The sequence below is a fragment of the Lynx rufus genome, unplaced genomic scaffold, assembly GCF_022079265.1.
Source record: "Lynx rufus isolate CCGP_SWC_20201006 ecotype Redwood Valley unplaced genomic scaffold, mLynRuf1.p SCAF_43, whole genome shotgun sequence".
NCBI classification, from domain to species: Eukaryota; Metazoa; Chordata; class Mammalia; order Carnivora; family Felidae; genus Lynx; species Lynx rufus.
The window spans coordinates 1,133,269-1,155,088 of record NW_025814860.1 but is presented as its reverse complement, the minus strand read 5'-3'; the positions used below and the strand labels follow the sequence as shown (position 1 = coordinate 1,155,088).

General features: G+C 66.3%; 1 protein-coding gene across 2 annotated transcripts in view; it reads left to right on the top strand.

Annotated features, from left to right (window-relative positions):
• The window catches only part of CACNA1H (calcium voltage-gated channel subunit alpha1 H), a 59,898-nt gene that overhangs the window by 26,972 nt on the left and 11,106 nt on the right, over window positions 1–21,820 (top strand). For both annotated transcript variants that reach the window (XM_047097938.1, XM_047097940.1), the window contains exons 2-16: window positions 7,665–7,776; window positions 7,888–8,021; window positions 8,443–8,540; window positions 10,814–10,973; window positions 11,737–12,055; window positions 12,250–12,342; window positions 13,424–14,198; window positions 15,181–15,623; window positions 16,835–16,986; window positions 17,819–18,004; window positions 18,616–18,733; window positions 18,906–19,061; window positions 19,274–19,364; window positions 19,505–19,713; window positions 21,159–21,569. In XM_047097938.1, the coding sequence (XP_046953894.1) occupies window positions 7,665–7,776; window positions 7,888–8,021; window positions 8,443–8,540; window positions 10,814–10,973; window positions 11,737–12,055; window positions 12,250–12,342; window positions 13,424–14,198; window positions 15,181–15,623; window positions 16,835–16,986; window positions 17,819–18,004; window positions 18,616–18,733; window positions 18,906–19,061; window positions 19,274–19,364; window positions 19,505–19,713; window positions 21,159–21,569 (3,457 nt within the window). The remainder of the gene's footprint in view (window positions 1–7,664; window positions 7,777–7,887; window positions 8,022–8,442; window positions 8,541–10,813; window positions 10,974–11,736; window positions 12,056–12,249; window positions 12,343–13,423; window positions 14,199–15,180; window positions 15,624–16,834; window positions 16,987–17,818; window positions 18,005–18,615; window positions 18,734–18,905; window positions 19,062–19,273; window positions 19,365–19,504; window positions 19,714–21,158; window positions 21,570–21,820) is intronic.

Below are 21,820 nucleotides of genomic sequence, written 5' to 3'. Positions count from 1 at the left end.
AGCAGACCCCCGCCTGCGGCTCCCACCAGGCCTGAGTCCCCACAGGCTTTGGGCTTCATTAGCAGGTGCACACGTGTGGACCTGCCGAGGCCCTGCGGTGTGGGGCTGGAGCCCTGGACCCTGCCGGGACCAGGGGTGGCCAGGCCAGGTTTTTGAGGGTCAAGGGTGTCCCTGGGCTACAACAGCCCAGGGCGGATGGCAAGTGGCTTTGCCTTAGTACCCTACTTGGAGCTCCTGCTCTGCCTTTCAAGGGTCCCAGGGGCCCGGCTACCCTGGTCCGCTGTGAGTTCTGGGAGGCGTCGTCGGATGCTATCCCCACGGGCAGCTGGACCCACGATGGGAAGCCACCAGGAGGACCCTGGAGTGCTGGGGAGCCCATCTGCGCAGAGCTGGGGGGTTGCTGTACCCTGCAGGGAGGGAGGCCGCGTGGCGGAGGAGCCGGGGGGGAGGGTCCCTCCATGCCCGCCCAGGTGCCGGTCCTGAGTCTCCGCCTGGATTTGAGGGACAGCAAGGACAGGTTGGAGGCTCCAGCAAGACGGAGTGGTCAAAAAGAATCCCCAGTACTCTGTGTGTTTCAGTCACTGAGGTGAAATGCACACGTCCTGGGGAGTTCAGTGTGTTAACGGTGCGGTGCAACCTCCCGCTCTTCCTAGTTCCAGAACATTCCATCACCCCACAGGGAACCTGTCCCCACTAGCTCTCACTCTCTGCCCCCCTCCCCCAGCCCCTGGCAGCCACTAGTCCATGGTCTGTCCACATTTGCCTGTTGTGGACACAGGCAACACAGGTCCTGGAACCAGGTCCCACAACCCTCGTCCTCTTCCGTTGGCTTCTGTCCCCGAGCGCCCCACCTGCGCCATTCACCCACGTGGTAGCAGGTGTGGAGGTTCCGCTCCTCTTCTCTGCCAGAGGGATGTGTCACTGTACGGATGGGCCACGCCTTGTTTATCCTCGCGTGCCTTAGTGGACGTTTGGGTTGTTTCCTCCCGTGGGCAGCCGTGAGCCCGTGCGTGTCTGTCAGAGGGCCCTCCTCTCTCTGGGGTGTGCCGAGCCGTGTGTGACCTGATGGTCTGAGGAACTGGGGTGCGCCTGGGTGGGAGCTGCGCCCACATGGGGTTCGTGGTGCTGCCAGCAGCCATCTACGCTCCACGTGGAACTGGCCGTCTCCAGAGGGCCCTGACGCCAAGCTCAGCCCTTGTCCGTCTTGCCCGCCCCGCCTGGAGGGCTGGAGATGGTGTCCACGAGTGGTGCAGAGGAATGGGGGCCGCGGGGAAGCGTCGGGGAAGCCCCGTCACGCGTGTGTCTCCGGTAAGAACACGCAAGATGCATAATCACACAGACTGAACCGGGGGGCCGAGAGGGCACGGGGTGGGGGTGGGTAGGGGGCAGCAAAAGTGGCCTCTCGACTCCTGCCAGCCCCGTCGGCCCAGCCTCGGCCTGGACCCCGTCTCACTTCCTCCCCGTGAGGGTTTCTGCCGGAACTTTCCCGTGTCTTCTCGTACACGTGTGTCAAGCCAGGTCCTAGAGGAGCGAGCCTCCACGTGGTGGCTGTTTTCACGAACGGTGGTTCTCCGTCTGCGCAGGGTGTGTTTCTGCGCCAGTGCCGGCGGCCCCGCTGCAGCCTCGCACCCTGTCCGTGGACACGGTCTGATGTTCAGGGGCCCCGCGTGGTGCTTCCTGGCTCGCCGGGCCGCAGCCTCACTGGTTCCCAGGAACCGCCCGGCTCGCGGTCGGTGTGTGGGCGGAGCGCCCGGGAGGGGCCGGACTCGGGGAAGGCCGCACCGTGACTGAGACGTGGGCTGGTTCTTGGGGTCTCCCGTGCTGCCCACGGGGCCCCAGGGTCTGGTCTGCGGCTGGCTCGGGCCTGCGTGGGGTGTTTCTTCCGGCCCCACAGCTGTTCTGTCTGAAGCCACCCACTCAGCCGTGTGGGGTACAGTAGACGTCTGCTGTCAGTGGCCCAGAATTGTTTTCCCTTGTAGGATGGGCTTTCTCCCCCATGAATAAACATACGCTCTTCTCCTGGAGCAAAATGGAAGAGCAAGCTTGAATGCTCAGGAGAATGAAGGCTGGGGGGCGGGGGCGGCAGGCCCTGTGTGCACCGCGGCACGGAAGGCCCCACACCACCTCCCCCAGGGCTGGGAAGGGCTTGCCCCCATCAGCGGTCCAACCGGAGTGGGGCCCTTGGCCCAGCATGTGGGACCTCCATCGGCCGCTGTGTGTCTGGGGCAGGCGTGTGCACCTGTGGAGCCCCTGGACTGGCTGAGCTGACCCCTACGCCCCATGTGCCCGTGCAGGCCACCTGTCCACACTACCCAGGAAGACTGAAGGCCCATCGGGGTCCGAGGGCCTCGCGTGGGGGTCTGGGCTGAGCACTCCCCGTGTACGGGGGATCACAACGGCCCAAGGCCGCCTCTCGGCTGCGGGGGCGGCTGCTGTGGGTCCCAGACAGGCAGACGGGGGACCTGACCTGGCTGAGGCCATGGTGAGGAGGGGGCTCTGGCCCACCCCACCCTGGGCCCCCTGCTTCCTGCTGCTCCTGCCCCGCCGCCCCCCCTCCCACCCCCTCCCCCCAGACACGAGGACACTCACGCCAAGCTGTCGTGGATTTGGTCTAATGGAGCTTAGCTGGCTGAGCAGATTGCTCTGGAGGGCGGTGGGCGGGGCTGGCCTGCACGGGGCTTTCTCATCTTCCGGAGACAGAGCTTTGCAGATCTATCCGCGTGATCTCCTGACAGCCCCTCAGGGAGCCCAGCCTGTGGGATCAGGGCCTGGTCCCCACATGCCCTGCGGAGGGGCCCCTCCAGCTGCTGTGTTCCCCGTTGGTGTGTGTCTCTCAGTGGGGGGTGTCCAGCCCCCTGTCCCTGTCCCTCTGGTGAAAACACCACATCCCCTCCCTCCTCGTGTGTGGGGCCGGCCAGGGGAGCTGAAGTGGCATTCTCAGGATGAGGGAGGGTAGGGGGGACACGGAGCCTGCTAGATGCTCCCACAGAAGGTAAGGGATCTGGGTGCTTCCCTCAGCCCCTGAAGTATAGCTGCCACACTCCCATCGTATGGGGGTGGGGGGAAGCCGAGGCTCAGAAGAGAGGAGGGGCAAGCAGTGGTATTGTCGGCGTCAGGCTCTCGTCCTCTGGCTCAGAGCTGGGCAGGGGGAGAAACGGCCCACCCCCTGGGTCTGGGGGCCCTGAGCCAGCTGGGTGGCCGTGGGGAGCTGCATGTTAACAATGAGGCTTTGGCTCGGGGGTCCAGGACCACCCTTTGGACCACACTGCCCCGCGCCGTGCAAGCGTCTGCGGGGAGCTCCACCTGGTTCCGGGACCCTAGAAACCACGGTCACTGGGGAGGGGCAGTGTCACGGACTGTCAGGGTCCCTGTTGGCAGTGAAAGCGGGGGGCTGAGTGGCCATGAGCCCCTTCTGGCTTCCAGCCCTGTTGGGGTCACCCCCGCTTCTGGGACATTCCCACCCAGTGCCCACGCCCGGGGACAGGAGGAGATGGGGCTCACCGGCCAGTGCCGTCTTCGAAGCCTCTCTTGGTGTGCTTTTCTTAACCAGCTGGGAGTCTGAGAATGAGGAAGGGTGGATTGATGGAGCGGTTCCCAGCAAAGCCTCAGTCCCTCAGGCGAGCATCCCCCGGGCTGTCCAGCAAGTGGCCCAGCCCTGAGCAAGCCCCGGCAGGGCCGCTTCAGCACCACGGACAGCGGCCACCACCTCTTCGCCACTGCGGCCTCGCGTTGGGGTGTCTGTGTGGGGTGCGTTGGAGCCACGGTCGGAGAGGTCGGGAAGTTGGCACCGAGAGCCTCAGGACAGGATTGGGCCCCTCCTCCACACCCGCCAGGGCTGGGGGGCCAGCCGTGGCGTGGCTGCTCGAAGTGGGGAGGTGGTGCAGCCTTGGTTCAGCAAAGGCCTGAAGGGGAGCGGGGAGGTATGCAAGGCTGGCGTCGGGCCAGGCTGGGCAGAATATACTGGAAGGGCTCTGAGTGCGGAGTGTGGGGCTCACAGCGTGGGCATGGTGCCTGAGGGGTCTCCCGACAGGCAGGACCCCTGCCCCCGCCGCTGGTGGGGTCTCCAGCCCTGAGGGAGGCCCTGGGACCAGGGCGCTCAAAGAGTGTAGGTCAGAGGGCTCCCTGCTGGCCAGACAGAGCCTTGCTGGCTCTGGGATCCTGTGGGCGAGACCATCTCGTTCAGCTTTGGACTCAAGCCCCCGGAACCCCTGCGGCCAGGCCCTGGGCAGCACCGTGGGCCCCTCCCTGTGCAGGAGTGGCTGCCTCCTCCTGCTTGCGCATCAGCTTGGCTTCCTCGGACCCATGGTGGAAATTGACTCCAATTTGCAGAAGTTGGTTCCAAACCTAAAGGATTTTTAATTAAAATCCAAAAAACCCATCTGTGTAATTAAGTCTCCAGAAGTCACTGGGCTCTGGATGGGTAGCTGGGTGGCACTGCCTGTCCTCAGCTACCCACTAAGGTGTGATGGGGGAGGAAGGTGGCCTTGCTGATGTGGGGGGCTGATTCAGCCCTGTGACCCCTGTCTCGGGGGAGCCTCCTGGCTGTCCACAGGACCTGTGCTGCCTGTGAGGACCACACACGCTCCTGTGCACCTTCCTTTACGTGGACCGAGAAAAAGTCTCGGGGCCCCGGTGCAGGACCCTAGGATCTTTTCCCTCCCAGGTGTGTGTTTGGGGTTGTGGGGGAGAGAGGCAGAGGCTATAGAGGCTGTATCACTAGCATAGTAGCCCCACAAGGGCGAGCGATCTCAGGATGGATGGAGAACTTTCCAGGTGCTGGAGCTATGCTGACCGGCGTGGTTATCCCAGCCTCACACACACGCCCGCGCACACACACGCACAGACACACACACACACACACACACACGCTGATAGTGTCCCACTTCTTGGATGAACCTGTGTTCGTGCCCTCCAGGATGGGTACCCAGACTCCTGCCCGAGGGGTCTTGAGCCCCAGGACATGCCTCATGGGTGGGGCAGGCAGGCCAAGGCCCACAGGAGCAGCACCGTCAGGAGGAACCTGAAGCGGATGGGCGGGCATGGCTTGCCAGCAGTTTGGGAAGAACAGGGGAGGTAGGACCCCAGCTCAGGGGCCCCCAGGAGAGCTGTCTTTTCAAGTTCCTGGGGGCCTGGTTTGTGTCTCCTCCTGGGGAGTGAGGGCCCTTCCCGGCTCCTGGCCTGAACAGTCTGCCTCCTGCCCACCGTTGAGGGTAGATGTCCTCCGCTTTGCCTGACACCAGCTCCGGGGTCTAGACCAGGTCCCCTGCAAGAAACCCCCAGGCCAGGAGATGCTTGTACCTACCCCTTCATTCCCTGCCTGGCCCTGTGCCCCAGGGTCCAGAACAGGGGCCACACCACAGCTTGGCGGGAGTGGCTGTGGCAGTGCTGATTAGGGGCTTGGGGGTAGCCGGTGGGTTTGTTCTGGGCCAGGTGCAGGGCCACCATGCACATTCGTCACCTCATTGAGGACACCTTCCCTGGTTTGGATGTTCCTACAGGGGGTCTCCAGGGGGATCTTGAGTGAGCACTGGCGCAAGCCTGGGAGAAGTCAGGCAGCAGGCTGGAGAAACAGGATTCCCTGGTGGGGGAGGCAGCCCAGCCTGGGAGAGCTTGGGGTGCTGGGACAGAGAGAGGGGGTTCCAGGTTCCAAAGAGGCAGACAGTCCCCACACCTGCACGGGTGGCTGCACACGCCCACTGGGGGCCCCAGGCTCGTGTATGCTGCCTCCCTGCCAGGTGGGGGGCGGGGCGTGCACCTGCAAGACCCAGGGTCTACCTGGGTCAGGGAGGAGGGGTGGGGTGGGATGCACTCCCTCACGCCATCCCACTGTCGCCTGCCCCGAGCCACCTGCCGTGCCTGGTGGGGACGTGGGGCTTTGTCTCCCTGCAGGGCGGTCTGCTGAGCCATTCTGTGTCACTGACCACAGCCCTGTCCCCATGACACACACACACACACGCGTCCTATCCACGCGTGAGCTCTCCACAGAGCTATTACCGCAGCAGTGGAGAGACAGAGGGGTCGGGAGGCCAGCAGAGTGGTGCCTGGGTGGTGGAGAGGACCAGCGCCCATGTGCAGCCTCAGCACGCCGTGACAGCATGGGACCCAATCGGTGCAGGGGGTCCCCAAGATCCCCAGGTGGATCCAGGCTTATGCACAGTAGGTGCACCCTGGGTATTTGGTGCCGCCGTTAGGCCAGCTGTCCGAACCCCCCCCCCCACCCCCCCAGGGTGTCAGCCTGTCCTCCCCGGACAGCCCATCGTGGGGCCTGGGGGCCAGGGGGCCGCCTTAGCAGGAAGCTGATTTCTGGTTTTCTGCAGCCAGACCACAGAAGAAACACTTGTTACTGCTGAACCCATTAACTGTAATTATGGCGCTCTCGGCGGGAACATAATTACCCTGGTGGCCTGGCACCGCGCCGGACTGTGCCCTGCTGGCCCTGACCCGCTCTTGCCCCTGCACTGTGTCCTGCTGGCTCTGCCCCTGCCCAGGAGGCTGGGGGAGATGAGGGCACGGGCTGCTTCCAGCCCCCGCAGAGGAGTCTCCTTCATGCCCCGTGTTTCTGACCCCATTCAGCTCCCCAGGCCTTATCCCCACCGTGCCCCAGGTTCTGGGCACCTAGGCCATTGCTCTCCTCCCTTTGTTCTCCGGCTTAGGCAGCCCCACAGAAAGCCCACTTCAGAGGTGGGTCCAGGGATTCGTGCGGTGGGGATGACATGGGCGGGGGGGGAGGCGGTGCACAGAGTACCGCCAAGCCCTCCCGGCCACGAGGACTGCGTGCGTGTGTCCACAGGGTTTGTGTGGAGCCCCCGTCCCCCGTGCTGCCTGGCTCTCTCCCCATGCCTCACACAGGGCTCCCTGAGTTCCTGGGGATCCCGCTGGGCTGGGTGTAGGGATGCACCCCTTCGCAGAGACAGCTACGGTGGGCCAGGCCACTGTGCAGCCTGCGTGGGGCCCCAGCGCCACCTGGTGGCTGCTCTGGGAATGCCCGGGAGTTCTCGCGGGTCTGGGTGGCCGAGGTGCAGAGTACCTGGGGGTGGCTGCTGACCCAGCTCCCGAGGCCCCCACGCCACCTGGACACTCTCCTGCCAGCAGGACACTCTTGGAGGTGGCCGGTCGCTGTAGGCCGCTTGGGGTGGCCTCCCTGGCCCCCATCCATCCAGGCGCACAGGAGGGCTGTGGGTCCTCCACACGCAGTCCCTGAGCTGAGCTAAAGCCGGCGTCCGTCATCCCAGCTGCTGTGGTCAGGGCACCCCGCGCCTGCTGGCATCACGTGGGGGGGTTAGCGTGGAGTCCCCCTCATGGTTCGTGTGCCTCTGCAGCATGTGTCGGTGTCCCGGCTGGGCACTGAGTGTGTGGCCTCACTCTGGAACACCCGAGCTGGGGGGGGAGAGCCTGGCAGAGGGGCCGCAGCCGTCATCCACAGCGCGGGGGTGGCAGCAGTGGCCCGCGCGGGAATGCAGCGGTCACTGCGCACGGTGGCCAGCGCCAGGGCTCTGCCCCCTTGAGGCCCGGCCGACGGGGTGGGCGCGGGGGCTGTTGAGGGCTCGGGCCGTGACGTGCCTGTGGGCACCGTGCGGCCGTAGGGGTGCCGCCGCCCCCTGCCCTGCTGCCCCGCGGCCGTCTCAGCCTCCAGCGTCCACCCTTAACTCGACCGCCTGCCGCACGTGGTTCGAGCACGTCAGCATGCTGGTCATCATGCTCAACTGCGTGACCCTGGGAATGTTCCGGCCCTGCGAGGACGTCGAGTGCCGGTCGGAGCGCTGCAGCATCCTGGAGGTGGGCCCGTGGTGGGCATCCCCGGGTGCGGGCGTGCGGGGGCAGCCCCTGGGTGCGGGGGTGCAGGCCCCGCCTCCCAGGCCCCGCCTCTCAGGCCCCACCTCCCGCCAGGCCTTCGACGACTTCATCTTCGCCTTCTTTGCCGTGGAGATGATCATTAAGATGGTCGCCCTGGGGCTGTTCGGGCAGAAGTGCTACCTGGGCGACACGTGGAACAGGCTGGATTTCTTCATCGTCATGGCGGGGTGCGGACCCCCGGCCCCCAAAGCTAGGGCTGCCCCGCGGTGGCGCCAGTGCCTGACCGAGCCTGGCTGGGAGCCCCTGGGGCCCATCAGGAAGGGGGATGGGCGGTGCCCTCTGCAGGGGCCCCCCGGCAAAGCCTAATCTGGGAGGAGGCTGAGGGTGGGGAGCCTCTGCCAGGGAGCGGGACGCGGGTCCTGGGGCTCCCTGTGCTGGCAGTGGGGCTGGCAGGACAGGCAGATGGGGTGAGCGGTAAGGGGCCCCAGTGGTGACCCAGGGAGGCTCTGCGTACAGCTCAGGGACCGGGCCCCCAACGTGTGGTCACCTGCCCTGGGCCTCCTGGCCCTGGAGAAGGGCTGTGCTCACCTCTGTCCCCGGGGCTGTGGGCACCCCCTGAGCCTCTGTGTCCCGCTTCCCCTCCACCAGCATGATGGAGTACTCCCTGGACGGACACAACGTGAGCCTCTCCGCCATCCGGACGGTGCGTGTGTTGCGGCCCCTCCGCGCCATCAACCGTGTGCCCAGTAAGTGACCCCCCCGTGGGACAGGACTGGGTGTCCTACCGGCCTTACTGACAGCTCTCAAGGGTCCCCTAGGGCACACCGCCTGCTTCTGGACTCTCTGGCCCCAGCACAGACCCTCGTCCTGGGGGAGGAGGGCCCTGGAGGATTTGCCCCTTCTGGGGAGGACAGAGCCATCCTGGACCATGTTGCGGTGTGACAGGCAGGCAGTGTGGGGTCCTGGCTCCCCACAGTGCGGCGGGGTGACCGGACGCTCTGGGCCTCGGGCTTCTCACGTGCACGACATTTGGGTCACACTGGGGGCTGTGCAGGCCCTGGTGGCTTCGTCATCTGGCGCATGCCACTGACTCTCAGGTCCTGTCTCCGCCAGAGGCATCTGGTGCTTCAGGGCAGCATAGAGAAGCTTCCGGGAAGTCACGTGGGTGCTTGTTTGGAAAGCGGCCCGCCCTTACACGGGTCATCTGCCCGTGCGGGGGAATGGTTTGAGTCTTTTCCGGTGTCGCGTCTGAATTCAGCCGTTCATCTCCCTGGGCAGGAGGGCAGTGCCCACGGTACCACGTGAGGCGTGTGCGTACGTGTGTGTGCACGGGTCTGCGCGTACCGTGTGCACACAACCTCTCCAGCGGGGAGGCCTGAGTCCTGGCGGCCTCGGCACCCAGGCCTGTCCCACAGCCCCCCGAAGGGTGTGCCCCCCCTCCCCCCCGCCAGGGACCAGTACCCCCCCTGCCACGGGCCCGTCAGCTCCACCAGAGGGCAGGTGTCACGGAGTTGTGCTGTGCTGGGGGACCCCTGGGTCTTTTTCCCGCCTGCCCAGCTGGCTCTGTCCTCAGGGGTCAGGTGGGGCTCAGGTGCTGTGTGAGCCTGGGAAAGGTACCGAACCTCCCTGAGCCTCGGTTTTCCCCACTGTAACAGCAGGACACTAGTGGTACCCCACCCCCACCCCCCAGGCGGCTGTGAGCGTGAGGGGAGCTGGTGTGCGTGGCTCTCAGCTCGGTGCCTGGCACCCACCACGCGGTCTGCTCACCTGGGCCCGCCTTTGAGAGCAGGGAAGCCACAACACGGCCCATTTCTGCAGAACTCACTTTTCAGGTTAAACGTCTGCAGTGTCCAGAATTGCCCCCAGCAGCCTGGCCTCCCTCTGGGGACATTTCCCTGTCCCAAACTGCACACCTCCCCTAGGCGGAGTTGCATCTCACTGGCTTCCTGGGGCCCACTCTGATCCCTGGATCGCATCTGTGGCCCTTTGAGCCAGTTCACGTCTGGCTGCGTGTCCCTCACAAATCTTCCTCCCCTCAGTCGGTTGAGTGGCCGACTTCGGCTCAGGTCATGATCGTGAGTTCGAGCCCCGCGTCGGGGTCTGTGCTGGTGGCTCGGAGCGTGGAGCCTGCTTCAGGTTCTGTGTCTCCTTCTCTCTCTGCCCCTCCCCTGCCTGTGGTCTGTCTCTGTCTGTCTTTCAAAAGTAAACAAATGTTAAAAAAAAAAAAAAAATTAAAAAAATCTTCCTCCCCGCCACTTCTGAAACTTCCATGCCATTCCTGGCTATGGTTCACCCCCCGTGACCCCAGGTGCCCGTTCTGCCATTTGCCACTTCACAGGTGCTGCTCTGAGGCCTCGGCACCTGCCCCCTCCCCCACCCCCTGGCCGAGGGTGCTGTTTGCTGCCTGAGCCTTGGCCCTTGCTTGTCTTACCCTTGTTCAGGTCTGGGAGGGGACGGGTGCAGGTGAGTAGAGGGCACACAGGGCTTGGGTGACTGGATTAATTAACTTACCCTCTCACAGCCCCCAGCACCCAGGCAACAAGGGCTTCAAAACTCTCTCTGGAAAAACCACCACGTGCCCTGGGTGTCCGTGCGGCCCCCCCCCCCCACCTCCCTCCAGTGCAGGGCCCACTTCTGCATGGTTCCCGCAGAGCACGGAAAGAAATGCTCCCAGCCCTGTCCCCGTTGCAAGACCCCAGGCTCCTGAGGGCTGGAGGCAGCCCAAAGCCTGAGCTGCTGGGGGCCCCTGGGGCTCTGGCAGTCATTCAGGAGGAGTGGGGGGAACCCGTCAGCCTCGAGACCTAGGACCACAGCTCTGCTGTCCTTTAAATAGGTCTGATCCACGGGGGTCCTTGTGCCTCGCCTGCTGAATGTGTAGGGACACAGTGCAGGCTCCCCCCACCCCGAGTCGCTGATACCCATATATGAACAGCTGGAGGGTGCAGGGCCCACAGGAGGGGTGGGGACCTAGAGGAACCCCGGGAGAGCACCGCCCTGCTGACTTCTTTGCCACCTGCAGGCATGCGGATCCTGGTCACGCTGCTGCTGGACACACTGCCCATGCTCGGGAACGTCCTTCTGCTCTGTTTCTTTGTCTTCTTCATCTTCGGCATCGTGGGCGTACAGCTCTGGGCTGGTCTGCTTCGCAACCGCTGCTTCCTGGACAGCACCTTTGCCAGGTGGGTGGCCCTAAGGGCTCTTGTGGGCTGTGCACCCCCAGCAGGCTCCTCCCCCAGCCCGGGACAATGCTCTGCCCCAGCAGGCTCCTCCCCTTCCAACGCAGCCCCAGATGCTCCGCCCCCAGCAGGCTCCTCCCCTGCCTGCCTGGCACCTGATGCTCCATCCCCAGAAGGCTCCTCCCCCAGCCCAGGACGATGCCCCGCCCCCAGCCCAGGATAAGAGCCGCCCCCAGCAGGCTCCTCCCCTTCCAGCCCAGGACAATGCTCTGCCCCCAGCAGGATCCTCCTCTTCCAGCCCAGCCCCAGATGCTCCGCCCCCAGCCGGCTCCTTCCCCCACCCCAGGACAATGCTCTGTCCCCAGCAGGCTCCTCCCCCAGCCTAGGATAGTGCTCCGCCCCCAGTCTGCCTCCAGTCTAGCACCCAGTGCTCCACTCCCAGAAGGCTTCTGCCTCTCCAGCCTTAAGCTCTAAGGATGCGCCCTTTCTAGACTATTTCTGGTTGGGGTTCTGGTTTCTTTGTTTTTAGGTGTGGTTTTGTTTTTCTGTTAATTCGCTCATGTTTCACTGTTTCTGCCCGCCTGTTTTCTTTCACTGCCTTCGTGTTTCCCGATTCTGTCTTTCACTGTTTTTTGGCTTCTCTGTGTCTTTGCCTCTCTGTGTCTGTCTCTGCGTGCGTTCCTGTGTATCTTGGTCTCTCTCTCCCCATCTCTCCGCGTCTCTCTGTGTCTCCCTCTCTGCCTCTGCGCCTCCCGCCCACCCGCAGGAACAACAACCTCACCTTCCTGCGGCCGTACTACCAGACAGAGGAGGGCGAGGAGAATCCCTTTATATGCTCCTCGCGCCGGGACAACGGCATGCAGAAGTGCTCGCACATCCCCAGCCGCCGCGAGCTGCGCGTGGAGTGCACGCTGGGCTGGGAGGCCTACGGGCAGCCGCAGGCCGAGGGCGTGGCTGGCGCGGGCCGCAACGCCTGCATCAACTGGAACCAGTACTACAACGTGTGCCGCTCGGGCGGCTCCAACCCCCACAACGGCGCCATCAACTTCGACAACATCGGCTACGCCTGGATCGCCATTTTCCAGGTGGGTCCCGGCTCTGCGGCTGAGGGCCTGGGCCTCAGTTTCCCCATCGAGGGGGTGCACCGAGCGTGGGGGGGCCCCGGGGGGTCGGTTCACTTGCCCTACCAGCCCCACGGTGGGCCCCGAGGGGACGCAGGCGAGGAGGCCCCTGCCACCCTCCCAGGGCCATCCGTGTGTGCAGCCGCCTGCCCCCCCAGGTGATCACGCTGGAGGGCTGGGTGGACATCATGTACTACGTCATGGACGCCCACTCTTTCTACAACTTCATCTACTTCATTTTGCTCATCATCGTGAGTGCGGGCGACGGGGCGAGTCCTGGGGGCTGGGCAGGATGTCTGTGGCCGCCAGCGCTAGTGGGTGGAGGTGCCCTTGTGTCGTGACAGCTGACCGCAGACCCCTCAACTCCCCTCTCGGTGGACGTCGCCACGTCCCCAGGCTGCGCCATCCCAGCCTCTGCTGACTCCCTCGGGGACCCTGCACTAGGCGAGCAGCAGGGCGGGCCAGAGCAAAGGAGACCCAGGGCTGCCCGTGCTAGGGCCGGGGGCTTCTGCTGAGCTCCCGGTGGGGGGTGGTCAGAGGAGAAAGCCCACCTCCGGGAGGCCTCGTCAGGCCCTCTCACGGCCAGGTCCCGTCTGGAGGCTGCAGAAGACTCTGGACCGTGTCTTGGGGTCACGGCCCTCCACGGTGTTCACGAGCCTCCGGACACAGCTTTCCGCAGAACAGGTTGCCCCAAAGGCATGGCTCTCTGGAGCGTAGGTGCCCCAGCAGGCACAGCTCCCTACGGTGGAGATGGGCCTCCAGACGTCGTGCGGTCCGGGGCAGGGTCTGTGAAGACCCTGCTGTGCACAGAGACAGGCAGACGCCCTGCCTCGTTTCTGACCACAAGTGTGAGCAGAGGAGAGCATCGCGTGGTGACCGTGCCACGGAGGGAGTGAAGCTGAGGGGTTTGAAGAGGTCCGCCCTGGAGAGGCGCGGGCGGTGGTCACGGTCGAGAGGGTCTCGTCGGGAACAGACCGAGTGGGGAAGGGGGCGAGCCGTGCAGGTGACGGGAAGGGGGGGTCTCTCCCACCCCGCCAGCCGCCGTGTCCTCCACATGTGCGCAGATGGGGGCAAGGGTCCGTGCAGCCCGCGGTGGGTGCCGGGGCTCGGCGTCGCATCAGCAAGGACCCCACCCGTCCTGGGGCGCTCCCACCAGCCTCACTCACAGCTGGGTCCTCGGCCACCGTGCAGTGGCTCTCCGGCGTCTCCCTCCGGGGCTCGGTCTCTGTCGTAGGGGCGCCCCACCCGACCCTGACAGCCCGTGACCCCCTCCCCCACGGCCTGGGTCAGCGGCCGGGTCGCAGGAGGCTCACCCCTGCCCGCCTGCCGCAGGTGGGCTCCTTCTTCATGATCAACCTATGCCTGGTGGTGATCGCCACGCAGTTCTCGGAGACCAAGCAGCGGGAGAACCAGCTCATGCGGGAGCAGCGCGCACGCTACCTGTCCAACGACAGCACGCTGGCCAGCTTCTCGGAGCCCGGCAGCTGCTACGAGGAGCTGCTCAAGTACGTGGGCCACGTCTGCCGCAAGGTCAAGAGGCGCGGCCTGCGCTTGTACGCCCGCTGGCAGAGCCGTTGGCGCCAGAAGGTGGACCCCGGCGGCGCCCTGCACGGCCAGGGTCCCGGGCGCCGGCCGCGGCGCGCGGGCAGGCACGCGGCCTCCGTCCACCACCTGGTCTACCACCACCACCACCACCACCACCACCACTACCATTTCAGCCACGGTAGCCCGCGCCGGCCCGGCCCCGAGGACACCAGGCTGGTGCGGGCCGGGGCGCTGCCGTCGCCGCCCTCGCCGGGCCGCGGGCGCCCCGACGCCGAGTCAGTGCACAGCGTGTACCACGCAGACTGCCACGTGGAGGGGCCGCAGGAGAGGGCCCGGGTGGCACACACCGCGGCCGCCGCCGGCCTCAAGCCGGCCGCGGGGCTGGGGGCCATGAACTACCCCACCATCCTGCCCTCGTCGGTGGGCGGCAACAGAGGCGGCACCGGCCTCGGGCCCAAGGGGAAGCAGGCCGGCGGGCCTCCGGGCGCCGGAGAGCACAGCCCCCTGAGCCTGAGGGGCCCTGATCCCTATGAGAAGATCCAGCATCTGGTCGGGGAGCACGGTAAGGACCCCGGGCCCAGCCTGTGGAGAGGAGGGGGGACCTGGGCCCGGTGAGCTGAGAGGAGGCGGGGCTCTCACATCTGCCCTGCCCGTGTGCTCCCCGGGGAGGCCCCGGGCCCCTTGGGCCGTGACACGACCGGTGGCAGGGGGACAGCACCTGGTCTAGAGCGAGCCCCACGTAGCCTCAGTGCAAGCGCCACACAAGCATTTGCCCAGGAGGGTATGAGAATTTGAGGCTGACAGAACCCGTCAAACCTGAAGCCTGTGTTCTTTCCCCCCCCCTCCCCCCCGGCCCCAGGAGGGACCACCTGCCCATGTCTAGGACTGACCACTTTGGAAGAGTGTCTGGTCCCCTTCTAGGTGGGGGTGCTGGGGCAGGGGGAGGGAGGGAGAGATCACGGAGCCCCCGAGGGCGCGGGGATGTCCCCCGACACACTCACGGTCCCTCCCCACTGGAGCTCCGCGGCACCCACCTCGGATAGGCAGGTGGAGGGACACCAGGTCCCCTGCAGACTGCAGGGCCTTCCCAGGGGGTGCGTGCAGGGTGCGGGCCACGGCGCATCCGGAGCAGGCAGGGCAGGGCCGCCGGGTGCCTCCCGGGAGTGTGGGCTGCGGTGGAAGCTGCGGGGTGAAGTCGGGGTGAAGCCCGCCCTGGGTCCCAGAGACTCAGCACAGGAGAGCGGTGTCACGGCTCCTCGGCGACTGTTGTGACTCGTCTGTGTCAGAGTGACGGAGGTTCAGATAGCAGTGACTCGGGACGCTGCAATGAATTACGCCTCGCGGAGTCCGAGACCGTGGCTCGCGTTCTGTTTGCGTGGGTGGCGTGGCTGTGGGGCCGATCGGCCGCTCTGCTCCTTCGAACCCCTACCCTTGGGTGTGGGCGGAGTGAGTGCGGCGTGCGCGCGTGCGCCGTTCACCCCGCGGAGGCCTCCGCCGCAGGGGCGGCCCGGCATCCTGACCCGGCCGTGTCCTTCCCCCCGCAGGACTGGGCCGGGCCCCCAGCCGCCTGTCGGGCCTGAGCGTGCCCTGCCCCCTGCCCAGCCCCCAGGCGGGCACGCTGACCTGTGAACTGAAGAGCTGCCCGTACTGTGCCAGCGCGCCGGAGGACCCTGACTTCGAGCTCAGCGACTCCGAGAGCGGGGGCTCGGAAGGCAACGGGGTCTACGAGTTCACGCAGGACGTGCGGCACGGGGACCGCCGTGACCCCATGCGGCCCCCCGCGGCGGCGGACGCGCCAGGCCAGGGCAGCGCGCGGCAGCGGGCGCGGCGGCGGGCGGCCCCGGGCGAGCAGGGCGGGCCGGGCCGCGTCTGGGCCGCCTTCGGTGGCAAACTGCGCCGGATCGTGGACAGCAAGTACTTCAACCGCGGCATCATGGTGGCCATCCTCACCAACACGCTGAGCATGGGCGTCGAGTACCACGAGCAGGCAGGTGGCCGCGGGCCCACCTGAGGGTGGGGGCGGGGCCAGGGACGGTGGCTGCTCAGTCCTTTGACAAACGCTCCTGTCCCTTTCTGGGACTGGGTCCTCATCGAGTGAGCACGGACACGGGCCGTGCCTTCCGTGTGGAGCTTCTACCCATCTGGGGTCCGCGGAGAGCACCACAGACCTAGCAGAGGCCAAGGGCGTTCCCCAGGCCACCTGGTGGCTCTTCCGAGGATGGGCTCAGCTCTCGCAGATCAGGGCTCCCCTTCCGTGAGCCAGGCCTGCTGGGATGCTCGTCGTGGCCACGGGAGGCCAAAGTGTAGAATGGCCCTCGGGAGCCCGTGGTGGGGTTGTCTGGCCCCCCAGCAGCCGTGGAAGCCCTCCTCACCCCCCGCCCTGGACCGGGGCCTCCGCAGGAAGGGCGGCAGCCGGGTCTGGCAGGGAGAAGGCGTAGGGACCAGGCTGGTTCACTCGGGGTGGCCAAATGGAGTTCCTCGTGTCCCATCCTTCGGGCTTTTCTCGTTCGGCAGGATTTAGGGAAAACCCGAGCATTGGTGGCTTTCCGCAGGCCCCGTGTGGGGAGGCTCTTTTCGGGAGGGTGTGAGGCAAGGACAGGGACGTGAGCAGATTTCAGGGGACTCCTTGGTAAGGAAGAGCCTCTGCACACGTGGACACGTGCACACGCCGGTGTGTGTGGTCACGTGAGTGCACGTGGACGTGTAAGACCCACCCGTGCAGATGGGAACACGTGTATAGACCCGTGTCGTGTGTGCACAGGCGTGGTCACATGCGTGGGAACATATACATTAGCTCAGGCACACACACAGATAAGTCAGCAGGTCCCCAGTAAGAAGACCTCTGGAACCTCCTGCCAGCAAGAAGGGGTATGCGAGGCCCCAGACGCCAGGGAAGCAGATGCAAGGCAGGTCCCCCACGCCTACCCTGGAGCTGGTGCCCCCACGTCCCCGTGGCCTCCATTTGCTCCGGTCTCAGACATGCTGGCAGGGCCTAGGGGAGCCGGAGACGGTCAGGGTGGGAGGGCCAGGCAGGCCGGGATCCGCTTCCTCCTCCAGAGGGCAGCCAGTCGGGTGGCTTCCAAGCCGCTGCACCAGTGTAGTTGAACCCGCGCTCGGATTCCTGGGGGCAGGGAGCCCTCCTGCCTCGGAGGGGTGGGAGCCGTGGGTGGGGCGTGACGGCCTCCCCACTGCCCGCAGCCTGACGAGCTGACCAACGCCCTGGAGATCAGCAACATCGTGTTCACCAGTGTGTTCGCCCTGGAGATGCTGCTGAAGCTGCTGGCCTGCGGCCCGCTGGGCTACATCCGGAACCCCTACAACATCTTCGACGGCATCATCGTGGTCATCAGGTGGTCCCCTGTCTCCCGCCTGGGCCACGGGGCCCGGGACCGCACCCCCGCCCCGCCCCGAGAGCAGAGCCCCAGTCGGAGGGAGAGGGCTTGCTGGCTGGTTTCTGGCAGGCTGTACAGAGTCACACATCGTGGGCAGGGCGGGGTCCCCTCCCTGGGACCAGGTCCCTTCCTACTGGCGCTGCCAGCTGCACGCAGTCCACCGCGTTTCAGAATGTTTCCAGAATGTGGTGGAGCCGTTCCCTGTGGGGACGGCGTAGACACTCGGCGGCCCTTCCGCCTCCTGGCTGGAGTCCACTCGGGGCTCCGTGCCTGCAAGGAAGGCCAGCTTTCCTCTGGGATATCTGCGGCACGGCGTCAACACGGGAAGGAGTGGGAGAATCTGGGGATACCTGTCTCCCCCAGGAGGAAGCAGGGCCTTCGGGAGTCAAGGGGGTCCCCCCTGGCGGGGACAGGGTTGAGTGGGAGCAGACGAGGTAGGCGGAGCTCGCTGTAAGGAGCACAGGATGGGGAAAGGGCCCCGGGTGGAGAAGTTTCTGACCAGATCAGAGCCCAAGTTCTGGCAGCTGCTGGGGGCTGGCAGCCACCAGTGACAGCAGCTATTTAGATGGTGAATCGCATCCCCCCCTCCCCCCCCCCCCCCCCCCCCGCGGGGCTCTAGTCGCCTTGACACGGCTTAACTTCTCAGCCACTGAGGCTCCCGGGCTGGCATTCCTGCTTTGGGAAGAGTAGGGGCCGGGGGCGTGGCATGGTGGGGGGGGGTGGTCTTCGCGAGGAGGGGGCGTGGCGCTGGGAGGCGGGGCCCCTCCTGACCCGCGGCCCGGCCCCGCAGCGTCTGGGAGATCGTCGGGCAGGCGGACGGCGGCCTGTCGGTGCTGCGAACCTTCCGGCTGCTGCGGGTGCTCAAGCTGGTGCGCTTCATGCCCGCGCTGCGGCGCCAGCTGGTGGTGCTCATGAAGACCATGGACAACGTGGCCACCTTCTGCATGTTGCTCATGCTCTTCATCTTCATCTTCAGGTGGGCTGGCTGCCGGGGAGCCGTCCTCCCCCCGCGGGGCTACGTGGTTAGGGCACGGCCCGCCCACCGCTCCGCCCACTGCTCTGCCCCCCCGTTTGTGGAGGCTCCGTCACTGGTTCTCTGTTCAGACTTCATTGGCTGGCCCTCCGTGTGCTGGCAGGCCCTGTGGGACCCCAGAGTGGGCTCCACTCTGCAGGCTCGCAGCCGGGTGGGGGGATGGGCAGGACCCCCAGATGGATGGATGAGGATCTGTGCCCCAAGGAAATCAGGGAAGGAGTGGGGGCAGCCTTCACCTGCTATGTGCTGAGCACCCACTGTGTGCCAGCCTGGCGTGGGGTCAAGCCTCAAGGATGGGCTGGGGCAGAGAACGGCCCAGGCAGGCTGAGTGAGACAGGCCCCGGTTCCTCCCACCCCGGTCTCCGTCTTCCCACCTGTAGGATGGAGGTGGCTAGGCCATGGGCACCGGCAGGGAGGACCCTGTAAAGCAGGAAGCTGGGGACCCGGCCAATGGGGAAGGCGTGGAAGGGCAACCCCTGGGGGCAGGGATGGCCACGTGGCGCTGCACCTGCTCACCTGCTGCTCTTCTCCCTGCCATCCTGTCCTGCCCTTAGCATCCTGGGCATGCATCTCTTTGGGTGCAAGTTCAGCCTGACAACAGACACTGGAGACACGGTCCCCGACAGGAAGAACTTTGACTCCCTGCTGTGGGCCATCGTCACCGTGTTCCAGGTACAGCCGGGGTGGGCAGGCATCCCCTGACGGGAACGGCGGTCCCCGGGAGAACCCCCCGCCCTGCTCGGGGCAGCCCCAGCATGTGCCTTGGTCTGTCTGAGGCCAGTGAGGTGAAGCCGCCCCCCAGGGCTCCCCGGCATCTCCGGCCCCAACCAGCCCCTCTCCGCAGATCCTCACCCAGGAAGACTGGAACGTTGTCCTCTACAACGGCATGGCCTCCACCTCCTCCTGGGCGGCCCTCTACTTCGTGGCGCTGATGACCTTCGGCAACTACGTACTCTTCAACCTCCTGGTGGCCATCCTGGTGGAGGGCTTTCAGGCAGAGGTGAGGGGCGGGAATCCCACCAGACAGACATGGAGAGCGAGCGTCGTTTGGCCACCACACCTGCCCTTGGCAGTAATCTCGGGCCGAGCCCTCCCGGCTACGTCCACCTCCACGCCAGCCTAGCCCAGGGAGGAGGCCTGCGTGGGGGTGTTTGACACAGATGGTTCCTGTCCCCGGGGACCCTCACGTGTGTCTTCTGTTTGCGGCCACAGGGTGACGCCAACAGATCCGACACGGACGAGGACAAGACGTCCGCCCACTTGGAGGAGGACTTTGACAAGTTCCCAGACGCCCGGGCCACGGGTGAGCGTTTGCACCATGGGAGTCGAGGGGGTGCCGTTCACCCCATCCTGGCCTAGCACGGGCTCCCGTGGGCAAGTTCTAGGGGGCACGTTCGCTTCCTGGAAGTTCTGCAGGTGCAAATCCCCGCCTCCTGTCTGCAGAGGTGAAGATGTACCCACTGGCAGTGACCCCCAACGGGCACCTGGAGGGCCGAGGCAGCCTGCCCCCTCCCCTCATCATGCGCACAGCGGCCACGCCCATGCCCACCCCCAAGAGCTCCCCACACCTGGACCCGGCCCCCGGCCTCCTGGAGTCGAGGCGCGGCAGCAGCAGCTCTGTGGACCCCCAGCTGGGCGACCAGAAGTCACTGGTAGGGACCCTCCCCTGCCCCGGCTCCAGGCTTCACCCACGCGGGTCCTTGGGGCCTTTCCCAGAATGAGTGCGGGTCCTGCACGCGCCACAGTCCCACCCCGTGGGTCCCCATCCCCGAGCGGAGGAGACAGGCGCTCCGTTTTCCCGTACGTGGAGCGTGAGCGGAGCACACGTGGGAGCGCGTGGCGATCCCTTCCTCCCCGGCAGTTCATCTTCCCGACCGAAGTGAAAGATAAAAGCCGGTAGAGCGCAGGACGTACCTCGGGAGGGCAAAGGAAAGGGACCGCAGGGAGGGGACACGTGACAGAAGCCGGGGGGTGGGGGGGACACATGATAGAAGCTGGGCGGGGGCTCCCCATGCAAACCCAGGAAACGCCGCCCCAGCAGACACAGTCCACCCTGCTTCCGGAAGGCGGGGGAGGGGCGGGTAGGGGGGGCAGAGTGGGAGAAGCTAGCCGCCGAGGGGAAGCCAGGGGTGGGCGGGGCGTGTACACGCAGGAAAGTCGAGGCAGAGCAGGAAGATGGGACGTAGTGTGGCCATCACCCAGAAGCGCTCAGCCGAGCAGCAGCATAGCGGCCTGATTCATCCAGTCTGGATGCTGGGGACCGAGGGAGGGGGACAGGCAGCGTCGTGCTGGCCCCGGGGGGTAGAAGTGAGTAAAAGCAGAGAGGGCGAGGAGGCAGAGGCAAAAGCAACTCAACAGTTGTATAAGTCCAGCGGTGGCCAGTTAGCTGATTTGGGAGCCCACCCAGCAGCCCTACCAGTGTCTGAGGATGTCTGGCCCGGTGCTGGTGCCAGGCTTGTTGATAAGCACCACTACCTGCTCTCCAGGCCAGAACGGTCAAAGTTGCCGAGTCCCAATCCCAACCCAGCCCCAGCCCCGCCCCGCCCCGCCCCGGCCCTGGCTCCAGCCCGACCCCAGCCTCAGCCCGGGTCAGCCCAAGCTCAGCCCGAGCTCCAGCCCCAGCTCAGCCCCAACTCAGCCCCAGCCTCAGCCCCAATCCAGCCCCAGCCCTGGTCCCAGCCCCAGCCTCAGCCCAGCTCAGCCCCCAGCCTCAGCCCCAGCCCTAGCCCGAGCCCCAGCCCGGCCCTGGCCCCAGCCCCAGCTCAGGCCCACCTCAGCCCTGGCCCCAGCCCCAGCTCAGCCCCACCCCAACCCCGAGTCCCAGCCTCAGTCTAGCTCAGCCCCCGCCCCAGCCCGACTCAGCACTCCCAACACTCACTGGCTGTCTCAGGCTCTTCGTTGACCGGCTTTGTGCCACAGGAGAGCACCGAAAGAGCGTGTGCGCGTTATAGGGGGTGACCCGCAGACAGATGCTGCCGGCAGGGTTAGAAGTAATGCAGCTGGTCAGGAAAAGCCCCCGTGGCCAGGTGCCCAGGGCCTGGGACGTCCCGGCGGGGGGCTGGCCCTGCTCACTCCTCGCCCCCCCCCCCACACACAGTCCAGCCTCCGAAGCTCGCCCTGCGCCCACTGGGGCCCCAACAGTGCCTGGAGCAGCCGGCGCTCGAGCTGGAACAGCCTGGGCCGCGCACCCAGCCTCAAGCGCCGGAGCCAGTGCGGGGAGCGGGAGTCGCTGCTGTCCGGGGAGGGCAAGGGGAGCACGGACGAGGAGGCGGAGGACGGCAGGCCGGGGGCGGGGGCCCCGCCGGGGACGCGTACCGTCCCGCTGCGCCGTGCCGAGTCCCTGGACCACCGCAGCACGCTGGACCTGCGGCCCCCGCGGCCGGCCGCGCTGCTGCCCAGCAAGTTCCACGACTGCAACGGGCAGGTGCTCGCCCTGCCCAGTGAGTTCTTTCTGCGCATCGACAGCCACAAGGAGGACTCGGCCGAGTATGACGACGACGTGGAGAACGTGAGTGGGGCCGTCCTCCACGCCTCCCTCCTGTTTGGGTTTGTTCCCCAAAGCAGAGCCTGAGGCGGGGACCCAGGCCCCGCGTCACTCGTGGGGTCTCCTGGTGCCCCAAGACAAGTGGGTGGGGAGAGCAGGCCAGGCTGAGCAGCCCTTGATGCCGGGGACACGGCCTCAGCTCATCCACCCGGAGCCCTGGAGCAGATTGGCCCCGGGCTCGACCCTGCGCCCACCTGAGGGGTGGTTCCGAGCCC